The sequence below is a fragment of the Choristoneura fumiferana genome, chromosome 18 (genome assembly GCF_025370935.1).
Source record: "Choristoneura fumiferana chromosome 18, NRCan_CFum_1, whole genome shotgun sequence".
NCBI lineage: Eukaryota > Metazoa > Arthropoda > Insecta > Lepidoptera > Tortricidae > Choristoneura > Choristoneura fumiferana.
In genome coordinates this window covers 19,927,024-19,954,493 of record NC_133489.1, presented here as the reverse complement: position 1 = coordinate 19,954,493, position 27,470 = coordinate 19,927,024, and the positions used below count along the sequence as shown (strand labels likewise).

Sequence of the window (27,470 nt, the reverse complement as noted above, 5' to 3'; positions counted from 1 at the left end):
GATGAATAATCCATTAAATAGCTATTAGCGACATCCCTTAAAAGTCAGATTTGACTGTAACAATGCCGCGTTTTCCTGCTACTTGTCACAGTGCGAGCATGTTTCTTTGGATTCTAAAGTGAAATTTAGAAGTATAAAAATAGTACTTGCAAACTTGTGGATATTGTAAAGGTACTATTAAAAGCTAAAATAGCGGAAAGACATCCAGTCGAGAGACATGAAGCTGAGAGGAAAATATACGAGAGAAGCATAGCTGAAGATCGCGCCGCCGGATGCTGGAATGGAAAGGGAATACCCACGGAGCCAACAACCTGTGACCACGAACACGATGAAATCAGTCCATCTAGTGAGAGTCCTGCCGACGCTTCGTATTTCCCACCGTGGTTGATAGTTAAGGAACTTTCTGTTCAATTCAAATCAATTTTGACTATTTCCGTGACCATCGTTTTTGGGATGATCTGGATTCCGACGATTCCGATGACATCGAAGATTCCGACGATTCCGACGACACCGATTCCGAAGCCGTCACAGGGGATATGACCCTCCCCCCAAAATCGTAAACGTCAAATTGAAAAATCTTCTAAAATTTACAAAATAAAAAAAAAAGGTATTTTTGGCCCCTAGCCGCGATGATTTATTATTAGTGACCCCCTCCACAATTTCAGGCTGCGATCGCGCCAGCACCACACCACTGAATTAGAATACCTACCTAATATCTTTTGGTGTTTTTACTGTACCGCCTTGTATTTATTTATATTATACCCATAGTCTGACAATAAAGTTTTTGTATACTTATTGTATTTTTGGTTCCGTTTTCACGCATATTCATCCATCAGCGTGCAGCGGTCAGGAACCACTCCCACTTATATTATAAATGAGAAAATTTGTAAGTCTGTTTGTTACTTCATCACGTCTAAACCGCTGAACCGATTTAGATGAAATTCAGTATACCTACAGATAGTTTGAGTCCCGGGAAAAGGACATAGGATAGTTTCTATTCCGGAAAATTGCATATTTCCCGCGGGATAGCTATAACCGAATTCGACGCGGACGGAGGCGCGGGTAACGCCTAACGGCTAGTCACACTCACACTAATATTATAAATGCGAAAGTTAGTAAGTCTGATTATTTGTTTGCTTGTTACCTCATCACGCCTAAATCACTGAACCGATTTAGATGAAATTCGGTTTACAAATAGTTTTAGTCCCGGGAAGGACATAGGATAGTTTTATACCGGAAAAAGCCAAAGGGTAAAAACGGGACCTACTACTATTCCTAAGACTCCATTGTCCGTCCGTGCGTCTGTCAGCAGGCTGTATCTCATGAACCGTGATAGCTAGACAGTTGAAATTTTCACAGCTTATGTATTTCTGTTGCCGCCATAACAACAAATACCAAAAACAAAATGAAATAAATCTTAAAGGGGCGCTCCCATACAAAAAACGTGTTTTTTTTTGCTAATGTCTAATGTTGTATAGATAATGGTACGGAAACCTTCGTGCGCGAGTCCGACTCGCACTTGGCCGCTTTTCATTTTTAACGCGACTGCGAAGAAGGAGGGTTATTGTTTGACTATTTTCACTTTTGCATTTTTTTGTTTTATTTGTGTGCAATTGTGTAAATTTTGTTGTATTTTTTTGTCTTTGTGTGAGTGAAGTCTCCTTTCTTTCCTTCAGTAGGACCAGTATGGATTCCGTTTAAAATTGTTGGATTCCATTTTCAATTGTGTGACAGATACTTGAATAAGTAATGCAATGGCAATGACCGTCAATTGAAAAGCGTTAAATACTTGTAACTTTAAATAAATACTTTATTCGTTCCATTTTATTGGTACAAAATCGTCACTAGTACCTTAGGAACTAAGGATTAAATTTAATGTTTAATATTCCAGTTGTTAGTCATAATATAATGTACCTAGTAAGAGTTCACGTTTAATTTACTAGACAACTATATTAAATGATTACGGGGTTATAAATTATTATAACTTACTACTTGTACGTTAGCGCAACTTAAATACATTGTTATAACGACACAATTTGAATAGGACGCTTTAAGGGGAAAACAAAATTACACTGTCACAAATTAAAATATCACTTACTCCCAGAGATTTCCTATTACAAATTTCGTAATTGCTTTTTTTATTTTTGGGTGCTGGGTTATATAAATTCTTAACATTGATATGCATTCCGAGTGGTTTTTAAGACAAAAAACAGACAAGCTTTTAACCAGAATAGGAGCGCTTTTTTTAATTAACCTGTCCTCTCCCAGAGGCACAAATTTGTGCCCGAATTCCTTTGATCCTGTTATCCTGGGAGATGACAGATTAAATCACTCAATATAATTCGAAAGTGGTAAAATTCGCACATCAATAGCTACAAAATTACATACAGCATCAGTTTTACCTTCAACTAGTTTACCAGATCAATTAGAGCATAGTTTACTTGTGGATTTTCAAATTTAGCTATTTCACCATTTACGAATCACCAGTTCCCGGACCCCTATTTTAAATTATGAACACGACAGGCGTAAGACGATGAGAACTTTTTCTAAATTTTGAAACCAATGAAGCCCGTTATAACACGGGACTTCTCAAGTCGTCAAATATTTCTAATTACCACACTTTGTTACCCGACATTTTTAACACACATTTTTGAAATAGGAAGCAAATATTAAATACCCTTTTTGGGTTATGCTCAGTATGTTGATATTGTTAATAAATATAATTAGTAGTTATATGTAAAAGTTTAAATAAGTTAGATTATTAATAAATAAAAATGTTATTACATTAATTAAAAATACGGTAATTTTAATTGAAGATTTTTACACGACTGCCCAAAGAAAAAGTGTAATATTTTCAGGGTCCTTGTATGTATGTATATCAGATTTTTCCACTAATAATTAAATTTTTTAAACCATTACATTGGAAAATGTTATTTTTATACTTGACATTTTATTGCCTGTACTGAATGATTGTTGAATTCTAAAATATACGATCAACTTCAATTATTTTGTTTAATTTTCGGATAGAGCACTATTATAACTAGTTTGAAAAAACACTTGTATCCAAAACATAACAAATAAGTAAATTATAGAAATCAAGTATTTTTTTTTAGATTAGAGGTCTTTTCAAAGTAGTAACGATATCCATTGTACATCAAATATCACAAAATAATGTTATTTCTAGCTTTGTACCTACCTGTTTTTGAAAAACGAAACGTTACATTGATCGACTTTATGAACCCAATACTGAACCGCCCAATCACGCAGTGCGAGTACACCCAATTCCTTCACATACAATATTCAAAAACCCTGCACATATTTCCAATCAGTCTACCTCACTTACTCCATGTGTAAAGTGTCGCTCCTATAGCAATAAGGCATGTGTTCGTTAAACTTGCACACATGCGCATTGTCCTTGGCCGCGTACAGACGCGCATTGTCGACGTATGCGTCGCACACATAGCACCACACTGACAGATCCAAGAGGGACAGCACTAGCGGATGCGAGGAGGACGCGTGATGCGCTTCCATGTGTGCGTTTATGCTGCGGCCGCACGCTCTCTGTGGAAAACCGATCGGTTGTTTTAAAACAAATGATACAAAAGCCATAAACGCAAAGGTTTAATATCATATTTTTTGGAATATGAAAATATTTTTTAATATTTACAACATAATAAACAAAGCAAACATTACGTCACAAAATAATAAACATTACAAAAATCACGCATCAATAAAAACAATACTTTTTTGTGCATTTCTAGCGCCGTACTTTGATTGAAAAAAAAAAAAAAATGATAATCGTGACAGTAAATGTGGTAAAAGCAACATATTTACCTAAAATATCGAAAACAAAGTGTATAAAACAATTAATAAATAATAAAACAAAGCATGGCAACACAACATAGCACTTAACATGATAAAATAATAAGTAAAAACCTTTTTCTCAGACATATGTCTATTTGTCAGTACCTACCTCAAATGCTTTGGTATTGATACAATGTAGGAGACGTGCTTATCACCTATTGCAAAGCAACATGTAGCTTATAATTATAGGAACCTAAAAGGCATAAGAACCTATAAGATAAATTATCTTCCTATTGTATCGTAGAGCGTGAGCACTCAGAATTTCTTTCCCACTTACTTACAAATCCATATCAAAACAAAACAGTGACACAAATACGAAAAATTAAGCTTGGCATGCATGCAATGTTAAACAGAGTTAATAATAAGATATCAAAAATGATTACGGCATATATCGTTGCTTAAATACCAAAGGGACAAAAGTCAAAAAAAAATTTTTTTTCAATCGCAATAATTGCATTTTAAATGCTATTTAAAGTGCAACTATTGCAATAAAAATAAAACAATTGATTTGTGGCCCTTTAGTATTTAAGCACCGATACATATTAATCGCTACATTAAATAGCGCCAAAGCAGGACAAGAAAGAAATAACTCTAGGAGAATTTAACTGGTTAAGAAATTCATTACACAGTATTTATTTATTCTAGTCTAGAGAGAAAACTGACAGCAAAAGTCGTGGAAGAACAATGTTATCCATTATGTGGTAAGACTTTTTTCCATACACAGCGACACTTTCTCAGCGTATATAAAAAATACATTTCATCGCAATATGTCCCTAATAGCACCAGAGGCGGCGCCAGGCGTAGGCGACGCGACGAGGGCCATCGCCCACAAGCTATCTAAGGGGCCTCACGCCTTGAAAGTTTCTAGTTTTTTGCTCATTCAATAATCCGTCATCTAATCTGTGGTGTGCCATCATAGGGCGTCGCAAAATTTACCTTGTTCACGTCAAATTCAGGCCCTGCGCCGCCACTGGATAGTACAAACTGCATTAACCCTTAAGGGGATCCCATGCCCCAATGACCTTCGATCTGAATTCCTTAGTTTTCTAATGTTTTTTGTAGCTTATTATAATAACAACAACGGCTTTAAGCAATATAGTATCCCATATTTACTTCAAAGTTCATTGTTTTCGAGATATTTGGCATCAAAGTTGAACAATTTTAGGCCAAAAACTGGTTTTCTGGCCATAACTTTTGTGTTAATTAGTTTCAAATGAAAACCCTCGACCAGTTTTTAGAGACGTCAAAGACGAACCCAAATATGTAGATTTCGTATATGTTAGATCTTTCACGTCAATAGAGATACGAAATAAGTGTTTTTTCAGACAATGTTTAAAAAAAACATACAAAATTAAGTATAATTTTTTTTTTTAAATCCGGTAGAGAAAAATGGAGATAAACGATTGGAGAACCGATAGCCGACTTGACTTATAATTTTATCTGTAGTGCAAAACTTAATAAGGTAGAGGCGATTTAGCGACCACATGCATTGACTTGCAAATTCAACCTTACTGGCTTAGTAATAAGTTACAATATTACTAGCTTTAAAAATATCCTTTGTCAGGTATGTATTCGATAGCTGTTCTTGATTCTGTGGTAGTATGCTCCAATAAATAGGGCCTTATTAAGGGTTAAAATCTGCCACAACGGAGCGTGTCAAAATATCTGACACGTCCTACCGAGTGCGAAGACGGCCGGTGTCTTATACTGAGCGGCAAAAAATCTGGCCCTGAAATCTATGCAGTAATAGGTAGTTTTATTTTTCGGTATTTCTACCGATATGAGCTCTATCCTACCGAAATACCGAAATGCAATGATTTTTCCACGATTTCAGAGAATAAATGAAAATTATCCCGATTTTCTACCGATTTTACACTTTTAAGTTGGTAACCCATTTCATTTACGTTTTTGCGTTGCTAGGAGCTACTAGTAGAGTGGGCCAAATTTTATACCGCTCAGTAAAAGTATTTATGTACTCTTGTGTTAGATATTGGTGCTGGCGACCGATAAAGTATTTCAACTATACAAAGAATGATTTTAAATATCAGAAATAAATCTCAAAGCCAATCAATATCCCCATTCATGTAGTAATGCAACACAAATACAAGTATACTCACAACGTAACAATGCAGGCACACCCAGACCTCGTTCGTCTCCTCGCAGTCACAACACTTGACAGCCTGCTCGAACTTAACGTCCGGGGGTATCTCGCACAACATGTCCAAGTGAGGGCACCAAGGCAACGGTATCACCGCGAACATCTCACCGTCCACTATCGCTTGCATGTTCTCTGCTAAATAATCCACTAGAGTCGCGTTTTGAGTCACTTTACTGGAGCTCGCTTTGGGCTCGATCTCCTTGGACGAACCGGGTTCGTTGGCGTCTTTTGAAGACTGTGGCTTTTCTTCCTCGTCATCAGTCCCGCAATGTATACCGTCGGAGCATTTCGGTTGCAAACTCAGCGAAGACAGACCAACTTCTATGGAATCGTCTTTGTCACTGCACGGGGATTTGAATGATTCGAAAGATTCTTCTGACTTTACATCGCTGGTATCATGATCGAAGATGGTTAGACCTCGGCTCGGTAAGGGGTCCTCTAAGACGTTCTCTGATGGCAGTGCCAGTTGGAATTTCAGGCTTTTCCAGTATTTTTTGTGGGTGGTTATGACGTCGTTGATGGATTCGATGGCGTATGGGTGGGCCGTCGTTTTGGGGTCGTAGTGGTGGGTTAGGGGATCGCCGAGTAAGGCTTTTGTGCACTGTGTCATGGCGTGGGATATGCTGGTGATGTTGTAACCTCCTTCGAGGCAGAGGACTATGCGGCCGCCGGCCAAGCCCCGCAGAAGCTGCGTCATCCGTCCGTAGCACTCTGGGGACACCTTGCAGCCTGTAAAGTTTAGATGACAAACAAAAATCAGTACTTGGGCGACCGAGCTTTGCCCAGGGAAAACCTCGAGAGCACACGTTTTCGCAGAGATAAGACAAAGCTAGATCGATTGTTCGTTCCCGAAAGCCTCCACATAGCAAATTTCTTCGAATTCCTTAGAGCCGTTTTCGAGATACCCGAAATAAATAAAATAGAATAACATTTATTTATACTTATTAATTACAGACATTTTAGTAAACTAATATTTTACGGTATTGTGCGGTTATTATTGTCTACTAAAATAATGAACTACTGCAAGAGAAAAACACATACCAGTCACGTATTGCAAATAACAAGTTGTGAAGTCGCATATTTGCTAACTCAATCAACAATTTATTAATCCCAAATTTGATTTTTAAATTTTACAGGTGATCGAAAATTCATCTTTTATGCGAGTCATGGAATAGAAAATATGCATAGAACACAAATCTTGTAAATAATTTAAAGATTTTAACGTAACATCAATATCTGTTAAAATTAAGGAAGAATAGATACGAGCGAATGAAATTGTAGAAAAATGAAATTTAGTATGGAATTTCTACAGTCGTCGTGACATATGACGACGTAATGTATTTCGGATGTCTCTGTCTGTCGAATTAACAATATAAAAAATCCATTTTCACATGCTTTTACTCGTATTTAATAATGTTTGTATTATGGGTGAATGGTGTCAACTCCTTAATCGTCCTACGATCATCATCATCATCATCATCATCATCATCATCATCATCGTATCATCTATACTATATTTATTTTTAATTAACAGACTGACCTCCGAGCTGGTCGCCGACGCAAGCGTCGAATCCAGCGGACACCAGCACCAGCTGCGGATTGTACTCGTAAGCGATCGGCAGTACCACTTGCGTGAACGCCGCCATGTACTCCACGTCGCCCATGCCGCGCTATAGACAATACAAATAACATTATTAATACAAAAAAATCTATACAAATATTTTTGCTAAGGTTTTTCGTACTGGCTGGCAAGGGGCACTATAGTCTACTATAGTCACGCACGGTCCGGTGAGGTGAGCTATGAGATGCGAGGTCAAATTCTAGCCAGCGCGGCTGAAGTAGTCGCGGGCACAGCTAGTCGTTAAAATTCATAGCCACCCGACCTTGAGACGTAACAAATAGTAGATTGTACAACAAGAGCATAAAACGAGCCATTTTACCCAAGACGTTCATATAGCCACCCGAGCCAGTACGGCGAGAGTGGATGACACGTCGAGGGGAAAATGGGTTTAAGGCTCGAGTTTTACACTCGAGTTTTTCACTTAGATTACGAGGAAATTAAATGGCAACAGTGGAAACAATTATACACTTTCTATGTACCTTTTATTTTTTATGCATTTTGATTGATTTTTAGTTTTATATAAATTAAAAATTATAAAAAAAAAATATGTAGAAACTTTTTTGTTTGTGGCTGCTGACACCTGATTACCTTGGTCTTAGACGAAGATTTAATTTTATGCACTAGAGCATAAAAAGCCATTTTATGTCGCCTAGATCCATCATAAACACCAACTTTACGAGCATGAGAAGTGAAAACCAATTTTTTGCGCAGTCTAAAAGAGTGCTTACGATAAGCTATCATAAGGTAATTACATCGCAGACTATAGGGACAATGAATTAAGTTGATCAAAACAAATACCGCAATGTAGTGAAGCTTACGTACAAGTTCTCGCATTGTCCAAATGGGGATTTAATCGTTTATAGTTCATTGAGTGCTTACCTTATTCCAGGGTACGTTAACGTTGAATCCCTCCCCGCGCCCCGCGCCTACCGCGGTGTGGTCCGCGTCCTTAGAGTGCGGGAAGAACGTACCGTAGTCGTAGCGGTGGATCGAAATGAACAGTATCTGTGAACACGGATAGAACAGCATAGGAACATAATCATGCAAGGTTAAATTATCCCTTTTTATGTTTATGGATTATGACATTGGCCATCTAATGCACAAGTTAACGATCAAACAGGCCTACTCAAGGAGCACTTACAGAATTAAACAAATACAGTTGATATTGCAGCAGGCAAGGTTGCACTGCCGAAAGCAGATTTATATAACTTTTTTTGGAGATTGGGTTTCAATGACAAGTTACAATTCAGTAAGTGCAACATTAAACAAAAAACAAGAATAAATTTGAGTATGTCTCATATAGTTGTCCCGTCGTGAAATTGTCAAGGAATTATTAACACCAAGGACGAGATCATAAATCATAAACTGCAAAAAACAACAAAAAAATTCTTAACGTCAGAAAAACGTATGTATGTATGTACGTATGTAAACTATTTATTATACAAAAGAAAATTAACAAAATACAACTGACACGAAACGAAACGTCACGAAATCTTGTAAGGAAAAAATTGAAATTTTAACTTAACTACACCGAAAGAAGATTAAGATTATCTGACTTTTTATCACCTTTGCCACAAGGTTTTTGTATTTATATTTAAACACAATATTACTTATTTTTTGTGTTGAAATAGTGTCAGGATATATATATTAAATAAGTGGACAACAGAAAATGGACGACTTTTTGAGAAATAGTTATTTATTTGGTGTAAAAAAAGTAAGATTTGGACCAGGCTAGTTAAAAAAATAATTTACATACATGAAATCTTAATCAGAAATGTAACAGTAGAGCACCAAAATGATTGCTGTACTAGTTCATACTAAGTCTACAAGACAAGTTACCTTATTGTCTTTATAAATGATCCGCTGTGTACCATTCCCGTGATGCACACATATCCACAGCGACGATATTACAACCAACAAATATCGTTTACGATACTAACCCCCTGATTCACCATCCATTGATTAAATTTATCTGACGGATAAATGTGATGACGTCCCTGTTTGTTTTGTTCGAATAAACGGACACGGTATCACATTTATCCGTCAAATAAGCATAGTTGACAACCCTAGCGTAGGTATGAAAAGTGAAGTACATACATGACATTGACTTCTGTACCTATCTGTTTTGTGACACAAGTTACCTTATTGTCCTCATAAGTGATCCGCTGTGTACCATTCCCGTGATGCACATCCCAGTCCACGATCAACACCCGCGTCAGCCCGTGGCTATCCACGGCGTGCCTCGCGGCCGCAGCGACGTTGTTCAGCAAACAGAAGCCGCTCGGTATCTCCTCGTCGGCGTGGTGGCCCGGCGGACGGACCACGCACACCCCTGAACCGCCAGTGTTAGAGAGGATTGTGTCTACCATCTATTGGGGTTGAAATGGTTTTAAATGCTTCGATTTGTATTGTGCAATTGCGCCAGATAGCTCATTTTTGTAGAAAGTCTGCTTAAGGGTGCGCCGAGCTTTGAACGTATTTGTTGCATTCATTTAATCCCTTGCTGTATCATTACTAGTAAAGCTTTAGTTTTGAAACTCGTAAGATATTTAAAGATTTACTCTATAAATCATACACTGTAGAAACACGATTAACCCTTTAACCGCCATTGTCTGAATTATAAGACACAAATTATCCAGCTCATTTCGCCGCAGTCTTATAGTTAAGACAAAATGTCATATAGTTTCGGTGTAGGTGGCGACACGGGCACGTACGAATGAAAACGTAATGGCGGTTTAAAGGCTTATGGTGATTTTCCACCGGCGAGCCGAGACGAGACGAGAATTGAAAAACCACCTTAATACTTGTACAAACCCTTAGTACGACGTAAATATTGCGCGGCAAGTCATAAATTTTTGAATGATAAGAAACCTAGATGTTTTCAATCGCATATACACGGCGCATTTTTAAAGTATGTATTTTTTTAGTAATACGAAGAAAATATCTAAAACGCGCGCGTTCTGACCAACCTATCTTAATATCAACATCATTACTTTACTGTTCCAAATAAAGTTTTTTTATTTTTATTAAATCACATTGATTAGCGCTAAAAACTCGGTGCCCTCTTAATAAAATGTAAGTTTTTTGGTTGCGTCATGCCACTTATGATTAGTTAAAACCATATTGCGTGTATTATTTCTTGCAATTTACCTGTAAAACGCATCCTGTAGCCACGGCAGCGCTCTCTAGGGAATCAGGGTGGAAGTATACAGAATCAAATTCATCTTTTTGACTGTTCAAATCCCTTAACTTTGTTGTTGCTAGTTCTTTTAACCTAAAAACAAAAATGAAACGTTAATTCCGGTCCACCTCGTACAATGACCTTTACCGATCTCGTAATGTCTTGTGTCATCGTGTGTCGTGTGGATCGTGCTTTGCCTGCGACGGGACGATTCTTAAGCCGAGTTTAGACTTGCAAGAAAAATCGCGCAAATTGCATTAACCAACATTGGCCGTAAAGCCAACGAGTTTGTAGTGGTCAATCGAGCGCCGCAATGTAATGCAACTTGCACGATTTTCCTTGCAAGTCTAAACTCCGCTTTACGTGCCCGTGTGATGAGCAACTCGAAGTTACAACAAGAATAAGATCCGAAAAGTTCGAAACTAGCCGGACCGCTCTTTTGGTATTATGGTATATTATATCGTATATTTCGTATAATCGTGAATTGAATCGTTTAATTTTGGAACTTTTCAAATGTGTCTCACGAGAGCTTAAGAGCGTATTAGAACTCGAAGTTATTCATTCAAAGAATAACTTGTCCCACGCTCCCAGTATTCAAAAATTTAAATTCTGGAGCATCATTGTCTAATACACTTGTAATCGCAATCGTTTTCACCACTTCTTTCTGTCACACGGCATAAGACGAGGGTAGAGAGAGATGATTAGCGCGTTAGACAATGTAGCTAGGTAGTCGATCAGAATAATAACTAGTCACCTTATGATTGGTTTTTTGGAGTCTTTGTATATTTTATTTCAACTCCAAATTTGTTACTGTAACGTTATGTATGCATAGGAAAAAATCGTGTCTAGATTCCTGTCCAGCAGTGGTGTAGGGGTTATAGCACGCAGCACGGATTGCTGAGGACCTGGGTTCGATTCCCAGTGCTGGTCTCTTTTTCTGGTTTTTCTGTGCATCCATGTCTCAGTTTGTATTTTCGAACTAGTCACCTGTTTAAGTGTTTGTCAGTGTGTACGGCGAGTATTTCGTCGTCGGTGGCGGTCCGCGCCTCCAGCTGGTGCACCCGCTCCAGCAGACCGAAGTCGCGGTGCCTCTCGTGTATACGCAGTATCCGCTCGGGACATTCCACGTGCCCGCTGTAAAACATTTACACTAACCCCTGTTTCACCATCCATGGATTCAATTTACCTGACGGATAAACGTGATGCAGTCTCTGTTTGTTTTGTTCGAATAGACGGAGGCGGCATCACATTTATCCGTCAAATAAAATTAATCAATGGGTGGTGAAGCAACCCCTAAGTATCTAACCGTAAAAAGTAAAGATAACTGCTCTCCATGAGTTGTTGTTAGGCTCATGGGCGCGTTATCAGTAATGTAGATCCATTGAAACTAAATTATAAGGTTGTCGCACCATATTTATTTCATTGTCAGTGTGAAGTGACATATTGGTATATTAAAACGTTTTTGTTAGAATAATGTTTTCACAGGTAAAATAACATATTTGTATACTTTCATTAGTTGTCTGAATAAATTATTAAGTTTCCTTCTAATTTCGCCATCAGCTATCTTTTAAACTGGGAAAATTCAGCGTGATCATTATTAAGGAAAATCATGATTTTAACTGAATACTAAGCGAACGAATCATATACGACATTAATTAATATTGACAAATAAATTATGCAACCTCCTATTATGGAGTTTAAAAAAAGAATAGAACCTCTTTTAATTACTTGCTGAAAAGAGGTTTTATTTTGTTTTAAAACTTAAATAATAAAAATTTAAAAAAGGTGCATCCAATTATATATATATCTAGGCACATGTTAAAAAAATATGTGCAGTGCCATGCCTAGCGTTTTCAATGATTCTGCAACACTGATAACGGGGTGTGATGCCATCCACCCGTCAGATGACTTGCATGCTCGTCTCACCTGCCCCCCCCCCTCATTATAAATTAAGTAATAATAATAAATTAAATACCCAAACCCTCTCATTCTGAGGGGAGGCCTGTGCCCTGCAGTGGGACGTATATAGGCTGGGATGATGATGATGATGATGATGAATAAATTAAATAATAATACTAAAAATGAATATTTAACCAGAGACTCCGCGACACGTTAAAAATTATTTACGCAACGCCTTAAAAATATTTAACTATATCGTCGCTTCGGAGGTAAAGATACTAAAGCGACACTTTGGGCCAAATTGAGTTATATATACCACCGGAATCAGCGAATTTTTCTGCATCGATCTATCTGGGTTTCGGGACGATCAGAGGACTTTTTTGGCGCTTTAGTCCCTGAAAAATCAGTGAAATTTGGGACACTTCTTACTAAACCGACGCTTAAATTGAGTATTTTCTCTTTAGTGCTTTTACCTGTTTTAGTTTCTAAACTTTTATATTGTTAAGTAATTTGTAATTTTTCACCTTTAAATACATTTGGCGTTTTAGTACTCTGTGCATATCAAGAAATTTGATTCTTCGTCGCTTTAGTAAATTGTTCCAGTCTATTCTGAAGTTTTGGATGCGTTTAGTATTTTGGTTAAAATGATAAGAATATATTTAAGTCGTTTGAGTATTTAGTACAAAACAGTTAACAGAATTTGTGGTGTATTACAACATAGCAAAAGAAAGAAAATATTTAAATTAGTAAAAAAACATAATATTAAAGGATTATCTTTGGTCCCGTAAGTCAATAATCTCATATTTTATTGTCAAAAAAGAAGTGTTTAGGTATTTTTCTTTTACGAAAAATCAATTATATTAATTAGTCAGTTAGTAAAAGTACCCACGATATTTTCATACGAATTGTAGATTATGCCAAATTAATCTGGACTTTAATCTTAGGAACTTAAGTTACAATCACTTTACCAAGGATAGGTAAAGGTATGCGCGTCTTTTATATCAACACAATAATAGAGCGTGTTGGCAACAAAACCTGAAATAATTGATTGTGATTATGAAACGTTAGTTTGTAAACGAATAATTATTATGATTATGGGCACTAACTCTATTGACTGTTATTAGAGTTAGGTACGAAGGAACATGATAAAAAGGTAACCTTATTGCGAGACTTCTATGTATCGGAAATAGGGTCTGATATAGAAATATGATGAATTGACATCTAGCTGTTCTAAACATCTAGTCTTTACTATATATAAAGACTCAAATTATGTTATTGAATGGCAACTTTGATTAATTAAAACACTTGAATTTCAGATCCAAATGGAATCAGATAAACATATCTCTTTCCAAAAATGCGAACCCGGAAAGTGAAAATATCAAATTTATAACTTGCCAAAGCTATATGACTGCTTTGGTTGTTTGTAAATTGCATGCATACTGTTTATTATCGAAACAAATCTGCTGTGATCTCATTTGAAATAAAACATGAGATAACATGCAACTTAAGTACTTTATTAAAAAAAAACAGACAGACAAGCAACTCTACGACGGTTTTTGAGGCTACGTAGCCTGTTCCCAATCAGCGGACTGTCACCGAAAAGTCTTCGGGCCCGGCGCTCCACCGAATCCAACGCGGCTAACTGATAGGAACTTGGCGGAACCGTCCCAAAGGCGACAGCAGTATTCCATACACGACCTTACCTGCGTTTTGTAAAGAGTAAAAAGCTGCTCTGGTGTGAAATATCATTTCACCTTATATAGGACACTAAGTTTTTTAGCAGCTGTTTTCGCTCTGGACTCAATAGCCGTACCTAAGTTGAGGCTAGAAATATGAAGTGAACGGTCTCCGCTTAGCGGTTAACAGACACGCCTGTATCTTGGCAGCACTGAACTGGACCAAGTTGGCCAAACCCCAGTCGGACATGGCCTCTGAGGTCGAATTCGTCCGCTGTACCATAACCTTCCTGAGTGCCCGATCTTATCATCGCTGGCCCGGCCTTTAGTAAGGTACCTCTCTGCAATTGTGCGTCATCTTCGTACCCAAAGACATCGGGTATGAGTAAATCGTTTATGTGCAGCAATAATAGAGTTGCAGATAGGACCGATCCCTTAGGCACCCCGGCATTGATTGCCATGAGATCAGATGAGCATCCGTCAATGACGACTCGAATAGATCGATTCCGCAGGAAATCAGAGATCCATGAGCATAGGACAGGAGGAATCCTACTAAGTAGGCCTCTGTACCAGACCCTATCGAATGCCTTGGAAAAGAGACACAGCAAGAGCTTCGCCATGCTTCTCAACAGGTTCACCCCAAATGTGACTAGCATATACCAGAAGGTCCCCAGTGGACCGATTTCTGCGGAACCCGTATTGGCGGTCACTGAGGAGATCGTTACCTTCTAGATATACCTACCAGGAACTTAGCATTCAATACACGCTCCTTTACCTTACATAGTATGGAGGTGATTGCGATAGGCCGATAGTTCGACGGGTTGGCACGACTGCCCTTTTTGGGTAGGTACTGGCTGCACATTAGCAATCTTCCACGATACCGGGACCTTTCCCATCTTGAGGGAGAGCCTGAACAGACGTGTCAAAACCGGAGACAGTTCCGGAGCACAGGTCTTTAAAACAATTCTAGGTTTTATTCACGTCCAGAGAACGCAGCGTTCTTAAAACCTCCATTTGGTGTATTTTGACCTCCTGCTTAAACGTACCAAAGTGAAGAATGTATGGAGGCGCTGCACTATCATCATCAAGACGCGAACAGGTTTGCCTTCTCCGCTGCAGTGTGAGCAAGCGACTTATCCGACTTCAGCAGTGGTAACAGTGACGAACGACAGAAATTGGACTCCACCGATTTGGTTAAGGACGAAAACGCTTAAGGAATGTATTTTCTTTCTTTTTTTTCTTTTTCTTTACTCTCAGAGGGGCAGGAAGTAAATTTGGCACCGATACAACCAACATGGAGGAATCGCGCTTTCCGTATGACCTTTTTGCAGGACATGGTAGCTTTGTTGAAGAGCTGTTTCTTAATGTGTACATTTGGTCCGGAGCTATGAGTAAGTAAGCAAGTAGAGTGCTTAATAGCTTCAGCTTGAGCGCACTCAGCGTTAAACCATGGGCGAGATTTGCCACCAGTATACGTCAGAGAAAGGAATAAAATATTCCATACTCTGACGCAACGCATCGGTAACAGCTTCTGCGCAGCTCGACGAATCGTCACTGGAAAAGCAAGTTTTCTGTCATGGATAGGAAGCAAAGAAATGACGCATCTCATCCCAATCTATATATAGTAATCTTACTTCTATCGCCATTCTCGCCGAGTACCGATTGAGCAATCGGGAGGAGAGTACTGCGACACAAATTTTACCAGACAATGGTCAGAAGTACCCAGAGGAGAAGACACCGACACATTGTACCTGTCTGGATCAGTCGTCAGCAGAAGGTCCAAGCAATTAGGCGTGTGCAAGGCAACATATCCGGTATGCGAGTCGGTTGCTTAACCAGCTGGGTGAGATCTAGCGAAAGCGCAAACTGGCGCGCTTCTCCTCCTGCATGGTCCATGACTTGGTACGGGAACAACCAGTCCTCGCGGTGAGCATTAAAGTCCCCCAAGAAAACCAACTACGCACGCGGATACCGTTGCTGAACCACACGCTGTGCCGTAACACTGAGGTGATCAAAGACCCTGGTCGTCTCCAAGTCACCGCTGTGCGACCGATAGATCAGAGTGTAAAACGTTTGTTCAACACCAGTGTCCATCAGTAGCCAAAGAATGGAAAAGCTAGGATCCTCAAGGTTGCGGAGACGCTGAGTACAGATGTCATCACAAACGTACAAGCAGACCCCAGCACGTGGCTTAAAAGTATGCTCCAGGCTGTACCCTGAGTAGTGTGGGTAGTACAAGTACGCCGTGTCTAAGGGACATTTTATCTGCGTCTGGGTATCCTGGTCTGGTCAACACCAGGGGTATTGCAGACGCGTTGTCAACCTAGAGGCCTAAGATGGGATACCTCACGTGCCAGTAATTTTACCAGAAGAAAAGAAGAAGGAGATGAGAAAGACAAAAGTGAATAGGTTAGAAAAGACGGCAGTTGAACAGACACAGTGCTGCTCACCCAGCAGCACACGAAAGTGAGCCACAATACAAGGAGCCTGGTCGGTGACTGCGGGGACGCCCGAATGCCCCAAAGACGGCTTTCGGGTCCTCTCTCCGGTCGCCAACCGGCACTACAGCACATCTTCGGGATTTTTCGCAAGTTAGCGGGGCAGCCTTTCAAAGTTGGCGAAACCTCTACTTGGGCCCCCTACTAACTGCGGTTGGCCAGCGGAGCACCGTGCTTCGAATTCAGCTACCCTTCACGATCAGGCACTCGGTGCAGCAAATTGACGGCACCGAAACCGGTTTGCACGCAAGTACCTGCCCAGACCCGTCCCTCCACATGGCTACTCCTAACTTTATGCTGGAACACGGCCAAGACCCAAGACCGTTTGGCAGCATAACTTAGTTAGGTGGGTGGTGACAAACCGCGGCCGAAGCCTACCACCAGAATGAGGTTGTTCATTTGGCGCTACCTAGGGGACACGTGTGGGTAACTAGAGCTAAAGCCCACGGACGCGAACAGCTTTATCCCCCAATAGTCGACGATAGGCAGATAAGACAATAACAAAAACCAATGTCAAATAAAACTTAAAGGTTTATACGATTTCCTGTGTTTCCTTTGAATTTAGTAATATTGATTAAAGTCAGCAGGGCTAACTACGAAACTCGAAACTCGATGTTCGTGTCGTGCGGTCCCTCTGACACTTATACTATTTAATACGAGTGTGAGAGGGACGGTACGATACGAACTTCGAGTTTCGAGTTTCGTAGTAGCCCTACACAGACGGTCCATTAGTGATCATTCGTTAAAGCAATCTGAAAATTTGTATCTTGTATTTCAAACATTTAACTTGCAAGTCTATTAAGTATTTGTAATGTTTTATGATTATCATTTAATAGGTTGCTTAAGCATTATGCAGTTGTAAAATAGTTTGATTATTGGTGAATAAGAATTAAACACAGTTTGATAAGAAGTTGATTAACGCCATTAAGTAAATTGAAGATAAAAAAACTAGAATAAATATCCCGTTAGTCATCTGAAATTATGATATATTACACCAATTCTTACGTTTAGTCCTTTTACCTTATTGCGTTGTCTCAAAAAGTTGAAGACGAATGACTAAAGCGCCACCTATCTCCTGAACTATTGTACTTAGGTCAATATTATAGATTTCAGTTCATAGTATGCTGAATTTTCTTTCATACAGTCTTAGAAATTCTAGAATGTGTTCACAAATAAACGAGTTATGAATTTTTTTCGTCAAAAAAAAACTTTAAATCGCTCTCCTGTAAAGTTGGTCAAATGTCGCTTTAGTATCTTTACCTCCGAAGCGACGATTATGTATGTTGTGTAGTAAGTATAAGTACGTACGGTTCGCAAATGTTCTTGTGTTTTAACATCGCTTGGTCGAAAATGTAACACACTGCATGCTGCGGTATCGTTAGATCCGTAACTAGAAAAAAAATCCAGTTTAGTATTTTTTATCATAAAAGCTAAATGAATATTTTATAATAGAATTGAATAAAAGCAAAAAAAAAAATATTTGAAAGCATTCTCCTCGGTAACCAATACGGTATTTGACAACTCCTGATTTTGCCATATCTTAATATTACGAGTAATATGAAAATATAGATAAACAGATATTGTTTAGCGAAGAGAAAATTTAAATCGGTTGAAAATTGGATTTATAGTAATTTTTGAAAAATCGATATAACTGTCTCTTTCTCAAACGCTTTTTTCTATGCAGCAAGTATGGCGGTACTGGCGTGTGACGTCACATGCCAGTATGTCTTTCTCTGTCTAATCTTGAATTTCAAACCTTTATAACTTTGTTATTTGTAAAGGTAGCTTGAAAATTGTTTTTCTATTCGATAACAGGCATTGTGTAGTTTTAATTTATAAAACATATACAAAATAGTCAAATACCGTATTAGCTAAATACCTACTATCATCCCTACTTTTAAAAAAGCCCATACCTAAAAATATATTTTTTTTGACCGAAACTTCATGAACTAAAACAATTACTTTGCTTGCCTGCGACCTTAAAAATTGAAACTGGGCTTGAAGGTCGCGGGTGAAGCAAAGTAATTGTATTAGTTCATTGTTATTGATTTGAGATCGAGATTTTTACACTAAATTTTATTTTTAGGGTACACTTAACGATTACACCCTGTATACTATACAAAACACAAGGCGAGAAGATCCGAGAAGCGAGAGAAGTGAACTAAAGCCCAAGGCTCAGTTTCATTGGTCGATAGGGCCCTAACGCAGGTTACGGGAGATTTCCATAACGCATATCATAGGGCTCCCGTTCGGGGAACCGTTTTCATTGATCGATAGGGCCCGCATGGCGGGGTACGGGAGATTTCCATAATCATGCCATAGGGTCTGCATTCGAATTTCACCAGTCGTTAATCCGCCTGCGGGGAGTCACCGCACGCCATATATCGAATTATGAGTTTCACTAGTAATTTTACCGCCTGCGGGAAGACACCGCACGCTATATGGGTGGAGCTAGACGAGCAAAGTTTTGTGTTGAGAGTCGCGTATTTTCGATCGCGTAATTTCCGCTTTATACAATGTGTACAACTCATTTTGAGTCATCGTGTGACACAAACTGGACTTATGTATAAAACCGAATGCAGCAGAAATTACTAGAGATGGTTGAGATTGGTTTTTTGGAATCTTTTTGTATTTTTATTTTTATTTCAATTCCAAATTTTTACTTTTACGGTCATCCCGTAAAACCTAAATTGAAAATACAAACTGATAAATAGATGCACAGAAAAACCAGAAAAATAAGACCAGCACTGGGAATCGAACCCAGGTCCTCGGTATTCCGTACCGCGTGCTATACCGCTACACCACTGCTGACCAAACGTGTCCACTTTTACCGAGCCGAATATTCGGCATATTGATTCCTAAGCAAAACGCGCGGATAGAAGCCGTATCCTTCCGTAAATGTTTCTTTTATTTTTGTTTTTAATAAATAACCATCTTTTGAATCTGCTATTATTGGAAATAAAGCTACAGTGACAACAAATCATAAAGCCTCACTGTACCTCATAAAAATAACACATTTAATAGGTACCATACATGGCTCAATACAGTAAAAAGTTCGAGTACCATTTTGCCGAACATTCGGTGATTTAGCCGAATATTCGGTCGAATACGAATATTCGGTAAAACTGCCGAATACCGAATATAAAACGAATATTTGGCCTATCCCTAGAAATTACGCGAACGAAAATACGCTCGTCTGGCTTCACCCTACATAGACCGAGTTACCGACCAAAGACCTCAGCCTTGAGAATATGAAGAGTTTCTTTTGTCCTCGTTCTATTACCTAGTCTTGAACAAACTTACCCAATCGCAAATGATTGAGCCTCTCCAAAATCTTCCTCTTGGTCTCATTATCCTGCAGAGGATAGCAGTCTCTCGTTAGGAACCTGTCGGGCCTCGTCTCGTCTCCCTCCCACCTTACGGCTACCGTGTGTTTCTGTTTCGCTCTGTCACACACGTTGGGTATGCCGTCTGTGCTGTACGTGTGCTGGTAGTTATAACACCGCCAATGTTGCTTGTGTGTGTAGATGCAGTTTAGAATTGTGTCGCGAATACTGTAAGGAAAAAATAAAAATATAGCACCCATGTTTTAATTCACTTTAACTTAACTTCAAATTTAGTTTTGCATGCAGAGGCCATCGTACTCTTGTACTTATTATCAAACCGAGATTAGAATACAATTGGTAAGTACACCGGCGGACTGACTGACGTGGCATACTGTCACTGCACGTGACCGTTACTAACACTACTTACGAGTCGCTAGGCTCTCCTGTAGTCTCCAAAGCTGGGGGCGGGTGTCCGAGCAAAGTCCTCAGCGTCAGAGCCGCGCCCTCCGCCAGAGAGGGCAGGCAGTAGCCGCCCTCCAGCACCACACACACCGACGGAGTGACTGACATCAGCATACTGAGCAGATGTGCGTAGCACGCCGGGGTTACTTCCATTTCACCCTGTTGTTGGAATATGTTTGTGAGTAAAAGAAAATGCATAGGCGTAAGATCGACAATATTATTGTTTAAGTGCAAAAAGAAAATGGTTGCTAACAATTTCATATTCTGAGACCGAAAACGTGAAGGCTAGTAATGCTATTGATCTGTGTAGCAAAGCTAAACATTCACTACCACACCAAATACAGCCTAACTCCCTCCCAGTCTAACCTTTTCGTCGCCCAGGGCGGCGTCATACCCAGCCGAGACGATAACGAGCTGTGGTGCGAACTGAAAGAGACAGAGATACAAGTGTAGCATGAGAAGGAAAGAGATACCTCTGGGCAGCCAACCGCTGCGTCGTAACCCGCTGATATTATGATCAGCTCTGGTTGGTACTGGGGGAGAAAATTGACACCGTTTAATTATGATTGCAAAATTCATAAAAAATTACATAATAGTGTTCTTTTTTCAACAGTCAATTATTTCGACTTATCGGGTATCACCAGGGAACCCTCGATATAATATATAGGTGATTTACACCTGTTAGTGTAGAATACAAACACAGCTATATCAGCTCAGGTTTTTTTTTAAAGATTAACATTACTCTTTTTCCAGCACTGACAAATCCTTATGTTTTTACCCAACTGCAAGTATTGTTAAATATAATTATGTCAAGTTTTTACACACAACTCCCACTTTTATTTTTAATTACGTTCTACAAGATTGTTATAGTTCAAACATACATAACATACAAATTTCGAACTTAACGAGAGAAAAACAGAATCCATATAATTATGTACCTTCACGTATACATGTGTACAGTAGATAAGTGCGAATAAATTTATTTATTTATTTATTTATTAACTTTGGCACACAAAACAAATTGTAAATAAGTCATAAGTCATTTATTTGCAGAAAATAGCGTACAATAATATAGTGGATAGAAAAAATAATGACAACTATTTAACTACAGAGTAGCAATATAAAACTTTTTTAATCGCTGGATTGAGAGTCCATTAGGATTTGTTAACCCCAAAATAAAATTACTCGAAATGGATAACTGTTTGGTTCAGGTGTTAGTTTGCAGAGTTTCATGTCAATGAACTCTCTTTAGTAATTTATTGATATTTATAAATCAAAAGTCACAAGCTAGTATAGCGAGACGGTGTATCTTCGACGCTTCTTTTAAGAGTGACAGAGTAAGCGTTAAATTAGTTTTTCACTTCACATGCTCGTAAAGTTCGTGTTTATGCTGGATCTAGGCGACATAAAATTACTTATTATGCTTGAGTGCATAAAGTAAAATCTTCGTCTAAGACCAAGGTAATCAGGTGTCAACAGCCACAAACGAAAAAAAATTACATATTTTTGAATTTATATAAAACTAAAAATCAATCAATAAAACTAAAATTATAATAATGCACGAAAAATAAAAGGTACATAAAAAGTGAACAATTGTTTCCACTGTTGCTATTTCATTTCCTCGCAATCTAAGTGAAAAGTAGAGTGTAAAACTCGAGCATTAAACCCATTTTCCCCTAGACGTGTCTATCTACCCTCGCCGTACCTCTACTATTAGTGCCGTCTTAGGCAAAGTGCTGACGTCGACGCCGCGACGTGACGTATTACTAATGTAGGACGCGATTCTGATCTAAAATTACTTTGCGGTATTAAACCGTACACTAGGCTTTAGGGGAGAAGTATGGTAATTTAGTGTAGTTCACTATCAACATAGTTTTTTTTTTATTAAGACAAGACTTTTCCATGATTGGAAAGCTACAACACTCGTAAATACCTCCAGCGCCATAGGCAACAGCAACTGCGTCCATATCGCGATGTAATCGGCGTCCCCCATCCCGGTGCGATTGAGGGGCACGTTGAAAGTGTGCCCCCTGCCGTGGCCGCACCCTGTATAGTGGAAGTCGGACTGCCGGAGGTTGGGCCAGAACGCGCCGTGCTCGTAGCGGTGGATCGAGAAGTATACCACCCTGTGGGAACAAGTTTTTAAATTAATATAACCAACTTACAAAAGTTGAAAACTCCCGACATTGTCATTTCAATTTTCAATATCATAGAAACGGGATCAGGATATTTCGTAGAAAATACTTTATTGATAAACTAATTGACGACACGCGCGAAAAACAATACCGCTCCTTGCAGTCGGGTAAAAATAAAATATCTTTTGCAAATGATTTTCATAAATTACGTCACACATTTAGGTAAGGAACAAAAATAATTGCAATTTTCACAGCAATAGGTGTGGCAAAAGGAGACATGCTGTCCCATTAACACAACAACATCCAAAAATCCCTAATTACTCTGTATTATTTTAGTACGTCTTTTGTGTTTTTTTAGGGTTCCGGAGCCAAAATGGCAAAAATGGAACCCTTATAGTTTCGCCATGTCTGTCTGTCCGTCCGTCCGTCCGCGGCTTTGCTAAGAGACTATAAATGCTAGAAAGCTGTAACTTTGCACGAATATGTATGTAAACTATGCCGACAAAATGGTACAATAAAAATTAAGAAAAAAATCTAGTAGTGTGGGGTGTCGTTGGATAGGTCTTTTAAAATCATTAGGGGGTTGCTAAAACGATTTTTCGATTCAGTGATTTGTTTGTAAAATATTCAACTTTAAAGTGAAAATTTTCATTAAAATAGAGCGCCCCCCCCCCTAAAATCTAAACCGGTGGGTGAAAAATTTTGGAAAAATTCAGAATGGTAGTAAGTATATCAAACTTTCAAGGAAAACTATAACGGCTAAGTTTGCTTGAGAATTATTAGTAGTTTAAGAGTAAATAGCAGCCTAAGGTATAAAATATACCTAAACTTGGAAGATTCCGTATAAAATACGAAATCCTTAGAAAAATATTACTTATTTTTTTTTGTGATGGCTACGGAACCCTATTTTGGGCGTGTCCGAGACACTCTTTGCCTAAATATTATATTATATATATTATAATTTCAATTTTACAGCGCATTGGTTTTTACGGTAATACTGTACTTTTTAATAAGTATATAAATTATACTAAAAAGTAACATTTCTGAATCAAATACACGGCGTATTTATTGCGAGGACTTTTAAAGGTTTCCGAGCCGAATAAATGTACAGATTAGGTTTAGAAGTTAAAGCGTTTAAATAATTTTAATTACTAACCTTGGGTCATCGTAAAACATTTGCTGGGTAGCCTGTCCATGGTGCACGTCCCAGTCCACAATCAATATCCTAAAAAATAAAACAGTTTAATTAAACCCTCTTACTTAATTAGCGTCTACCCGCGGCTTCGCTCGTGTAGACTAGAACATAAATTTTAAAACGTTATTCATAAATTTCCATGTGAATTTCCAAAAATTGCATTGCGATCTTCATTAATATTCATGCAAATTTCATGTTTCTAGACTTGAGAGGTTTAGATTTTGGGATTTTGCATATATCCCATGGGCACATCAGGATAAAAAGTGGCCCATGTGTTATTCCATATGTTCAGTTATCTGCTGGCCCAGTCTAGTTGTCAGTGGTGAACTCACCTGTTCAACCCCCGCTTCTCTATGGCATGCTTCGCTGCCAGCGCGACGTTGTTATAGAAGCAGTAGCCGCAGGGCTCTTCCCGCATGGCGTGGTGCCCCGGCGGCCGGACGAAGGCGGCGCCATTTTGGATCTCCCCCGACACTATGCGGTCTACCATGTCGATGGTAGAACCGGCCGAGAGGAGGGCGAGATCGTGGGTACTCTGAACAACCGGATAAAAATGTAATTACTCGTAGTTCGTCAGTTAGATTATTTATCAGAAAATATTGGCCACACATTTTTGCTTTTGATAAAAAAATGAAAAAAAAAATAACAAAAAATGGAACCGAGAACAAAAACCTTGATAACCATTGTCTATGGTTAATGACTAATCCTTTCTTTCTACTTACAGGGTGTATATAAACCGCGTCGTACCGCGACGAAACCTCCTCCAAGTATTCGACGTCGGTGTTGAGGTGGGTAGTTTGCATTAGCTCGAACACGGAGGGAGCGTGGAGTGTGTTTAGCTCGTCCCTCGTAGCCGCCCGCGGCGGGTATTGCTTGCATTGCTCTATTAGATTTAGTTCCTGGCATCTGGAATGAAATTTAAAATATACTGATATTATTTAATTGATTTTACATATTGCCATATTTTTTGTTGTCATTACAATTGACTGGACTTTCCAGTCGGACTCGCAACATTTTTGCCGAAGCCAGAGACGAGTGCGGAGCAACAGCGCGCAGCAGTATTAGTAGGGGCAATGACTCATTTACCAACCTTCAGCTTCATGACAAGAAAATTAGTACGGGCAATGACTCATTTACCGACCTTGAGCTTCATGACAAGAAAATTAGTACGGGCAATGACTCATTTACCGACCTTGAGCTTCATGACAAGAGAATTAGTACGGGCAATGACTCATTTACCGACCTTGAGCTTCATGACAAGAAAATTAGTGCGGGTAATGACTCATTTACCGACCTTGAGCTTCATGACAAGAAAATTAGTACGGGCAATGACTCATTTACCGACCTTGAGCTTCATGACAAGAGAATTAGTACGGGCAATGACTCATTTACCGACCTTGAGCTTCATGACAAGAGAATTAGTACGGGCAATGACTCATTTACCGACCTTGAGCTTCATGACAAGAAAATTAGTGCGGGTAATGACTCATTTACCGACCTTGAGCTTCATGACAAGAAAATTAGTACGGACAATGACTCATTTACCGACCACGGGTTTCACGACAAGCACATTAAGGTCGAGGGTTTTATTTGGGGGTTTTGTTTGGGGGGTTGCAACCAAGGTAGCCTGCATGTTACGACACTGTTTACGACCAAGTGTGATGAAAATAAAGTTTGTTTACCTGTTAATGACGCTCGTTAGTCTTTCAGGGCACTCAGGGTAAGAGTCGTCCCAGAGGCACCGATGCTCTGCCATGCGGGGCTCCGTGACGAACCCGGTCGGACCTTTCACTTTGGTTTTGGACTCCATCGCCTGTGTGCGATAAAAAAAGGAATTCTAATTCGTCAGTTATTATTCAGACTTAAATAAAACATTACGGTATTTAAAAACTCTTTACTTTGTCGTTCCTATATATTTATTATGTATGAAAATATAAATATACAACAAATTGTCAGCGAAGAAAAAAATACTTGTGTGATTTTTGAAAAATCTACCTGTCTCATTCTAAAACACTTTTCTCTATGCGGTAGGAGGTATGACGTCACATGGAAGTATGTCTTCCTCTGTCTAATCTTGAATTACAAACCGTTTTTACAGCAAAATATCATCATAAATTCATAATTAATGATCTAAAGAACTCGTTTAAATTGTAAAATACCCCATCTTAGTCACTTTTTAAGCCCGGCTTTGAATTTTGTCCCTTCAAGCATTAGCTTGAAAAGAACCCTTTTAGGGATAAGTTCGCCTTTGTACCCTTTTTTTGTATTATTTTTGTGTTTTATGTACAATAAAGTGTTCACATACATACATACATAAAATAGTAATAGTATAAGTATAAGTATAGTTTTGTTGCTTAAAAATACCTCGACTTTTCGACCACATTGTAGTAGCCATGGCCACGAATAGACCGAAATGTAGGGTAGGTATCGTTTGTGCAGCGGTGCAAGTTATTCGTAGTAGATACTCGCACTTGTTTTTATTTTTTACCAGCACTTTAACGCGTCACTTTATTCTTTGGCACGAGTAAACAAGTTGTGAGGTGAAACGGTATATTTAGTTCGTTTACCCGCCCATGTTTTTCGAACTACCCGCATTTGATTATGTTTTTGCACCAGCACCTTATGATTTAGCTTTTTAACTGTCGCGTAAAAGTTCCGAGTGTAATAATAACTGAGTGAAAATAGCAAAAATATAATAATAAATATAAGAAGAACATAAAAAAAATCGTGAATATGAAGAATCGTTATATATGTAAATTTTGATTTAAAAGAAATGTACAGTTTTTACATTAATTATGTATAAGAGCAAAACTATTTGGTATTATGCCAAAATTAACCTGCTTGGCAACTTTTAAGATCATAATCAGTCATTATGTTATTATCATCTACCTATGATGATTAGATTATGAATAAACATTCTAGAAAAACGATAATTTAAGAAAAAATACTAATTCCATCAAACTTAAAAACTAGTATAATACTGAGGGATCCTAGTATGCTGTGGGGCAGGATCTTAAGAGACCCCCACACTCGCGTCTTTCGAGTCGACCGACGCGAGCTTTGGCCGGCTGCCGGACGCCGGGCTTACGCACGGCTTAAGTTTTGTTTCGAACATCGCGCGGACGCTGCCAGCGTCGACGCTCGAAAGACGCTAGTGTGGTCTCAACAAGTCAAGGGGCAAGTCTTTAGATTCGGCGATTACAGTAAACTCTTACCTCTGGTGCCGCATTTAGCCTTTAGATCAACGAACGGCACGCAGGGAGTCATATACGCAGCAACAACACATAGTTCACTTTTATTTAAAATTAACGTTAGAGAAAAGTTCACCATCGCAACGGGAAGCGTAACGGCTGCTTTTAAATCTAAACTTTGGGTGGTATTACAAGAAAAGCTCTCCCAGCTGACGAATCAGCTGGTTTTATTAACAAAAATAGTGGAGGGGAGCGGATATGCGG

At 38.8% G+C, this 27,470-nt stretch overlaps 1 protein-coding gene across 5 annotated transcripts in view; it reads right to left on the bottom strand.

Annotated features, from left to right (window-relative positions):
- Positions 1 to 696: 696 nt before the first annotated feature.
- The window catches only part of HDAC6 (histone deacetylase 6), a 29,123-nt gene continuing 2,349 nt past the window's right edge, over positions 697 to 27,470 (bottom strand). For 3 of the 5 annotated variants that reach the window (XM_074101612.1, XM_074101614.1, XM_074101615.1), the window contains 16 exons: positions 25,698 to 25,828; positions 24,738 to 24,921; positions 24,348 to 24,550; positions 23,977 to 24,045; positions 22,619 to 22,811; positions 21,159 to 21,218; positions 20,651 to 20,844; positions 20,201 to 20,451; positions 18,206 to 18,287; positions 11,812 to 11,958; positions 10,794 to 10,917; positions 9,785 to 10,012; positions 8,523 to 8,648; positions 7,563 to 7,692; positions 5,982 to 6,751; positions 697 to 3,561 (listed from right to left, as the gene is read on the bottom strand). In XM_074101612.1, coding sequence (XP_073957713.1) covers positions 3,340 to 3,561; positions 5,982 to 6,751; positions 7,563 to 7,692; positions 8,523 to 8,648; positions 9,785 to 10,012; positions 10,794 to 10,917; positions 11,812 to 11,958; positions 18,206 to 18,287; positions 20,201 to 20,451; positions 20,651 to 20,844; positions 21,159 to 21,218; positions 22,619 to 22,811; positions 23,977 to 24,045; positions 24,348 to 24,550; positions 24,738 to 24,921; positions 25,698 to 25,828 — 3,114 coding nt within the window. In that variant the 3' untranslated portion in view covers positions 697 to 3,339. Of the gene's footprint in view, positions 3,562 to 5,981; positions 6,752 to 7,562; positions 7,693 to 8,522; positions 8,649 to 9,784; positions 10,013 to 10,793; positions 10,918 to 11,811; positions 11,959 to 18,205; positions 18,288 to 20,200; positions 20,452 to 20,650; positions 20,845 to 21,051; positions 21,112 to 21,158; positions 21,219 to 22,618; positions 22,812 to 23,976; positions 24,046 to 24,347; positions 24,551 to 24,737; positions 24,922 to 25,697; positions 25,829 to 27,230; positions 27,433 to 27,470 lie in introns of those variants that run through there. The other 2 variants (XM_074101616.1, XM_074101613.1) reach the window with 2 other exon arrangements.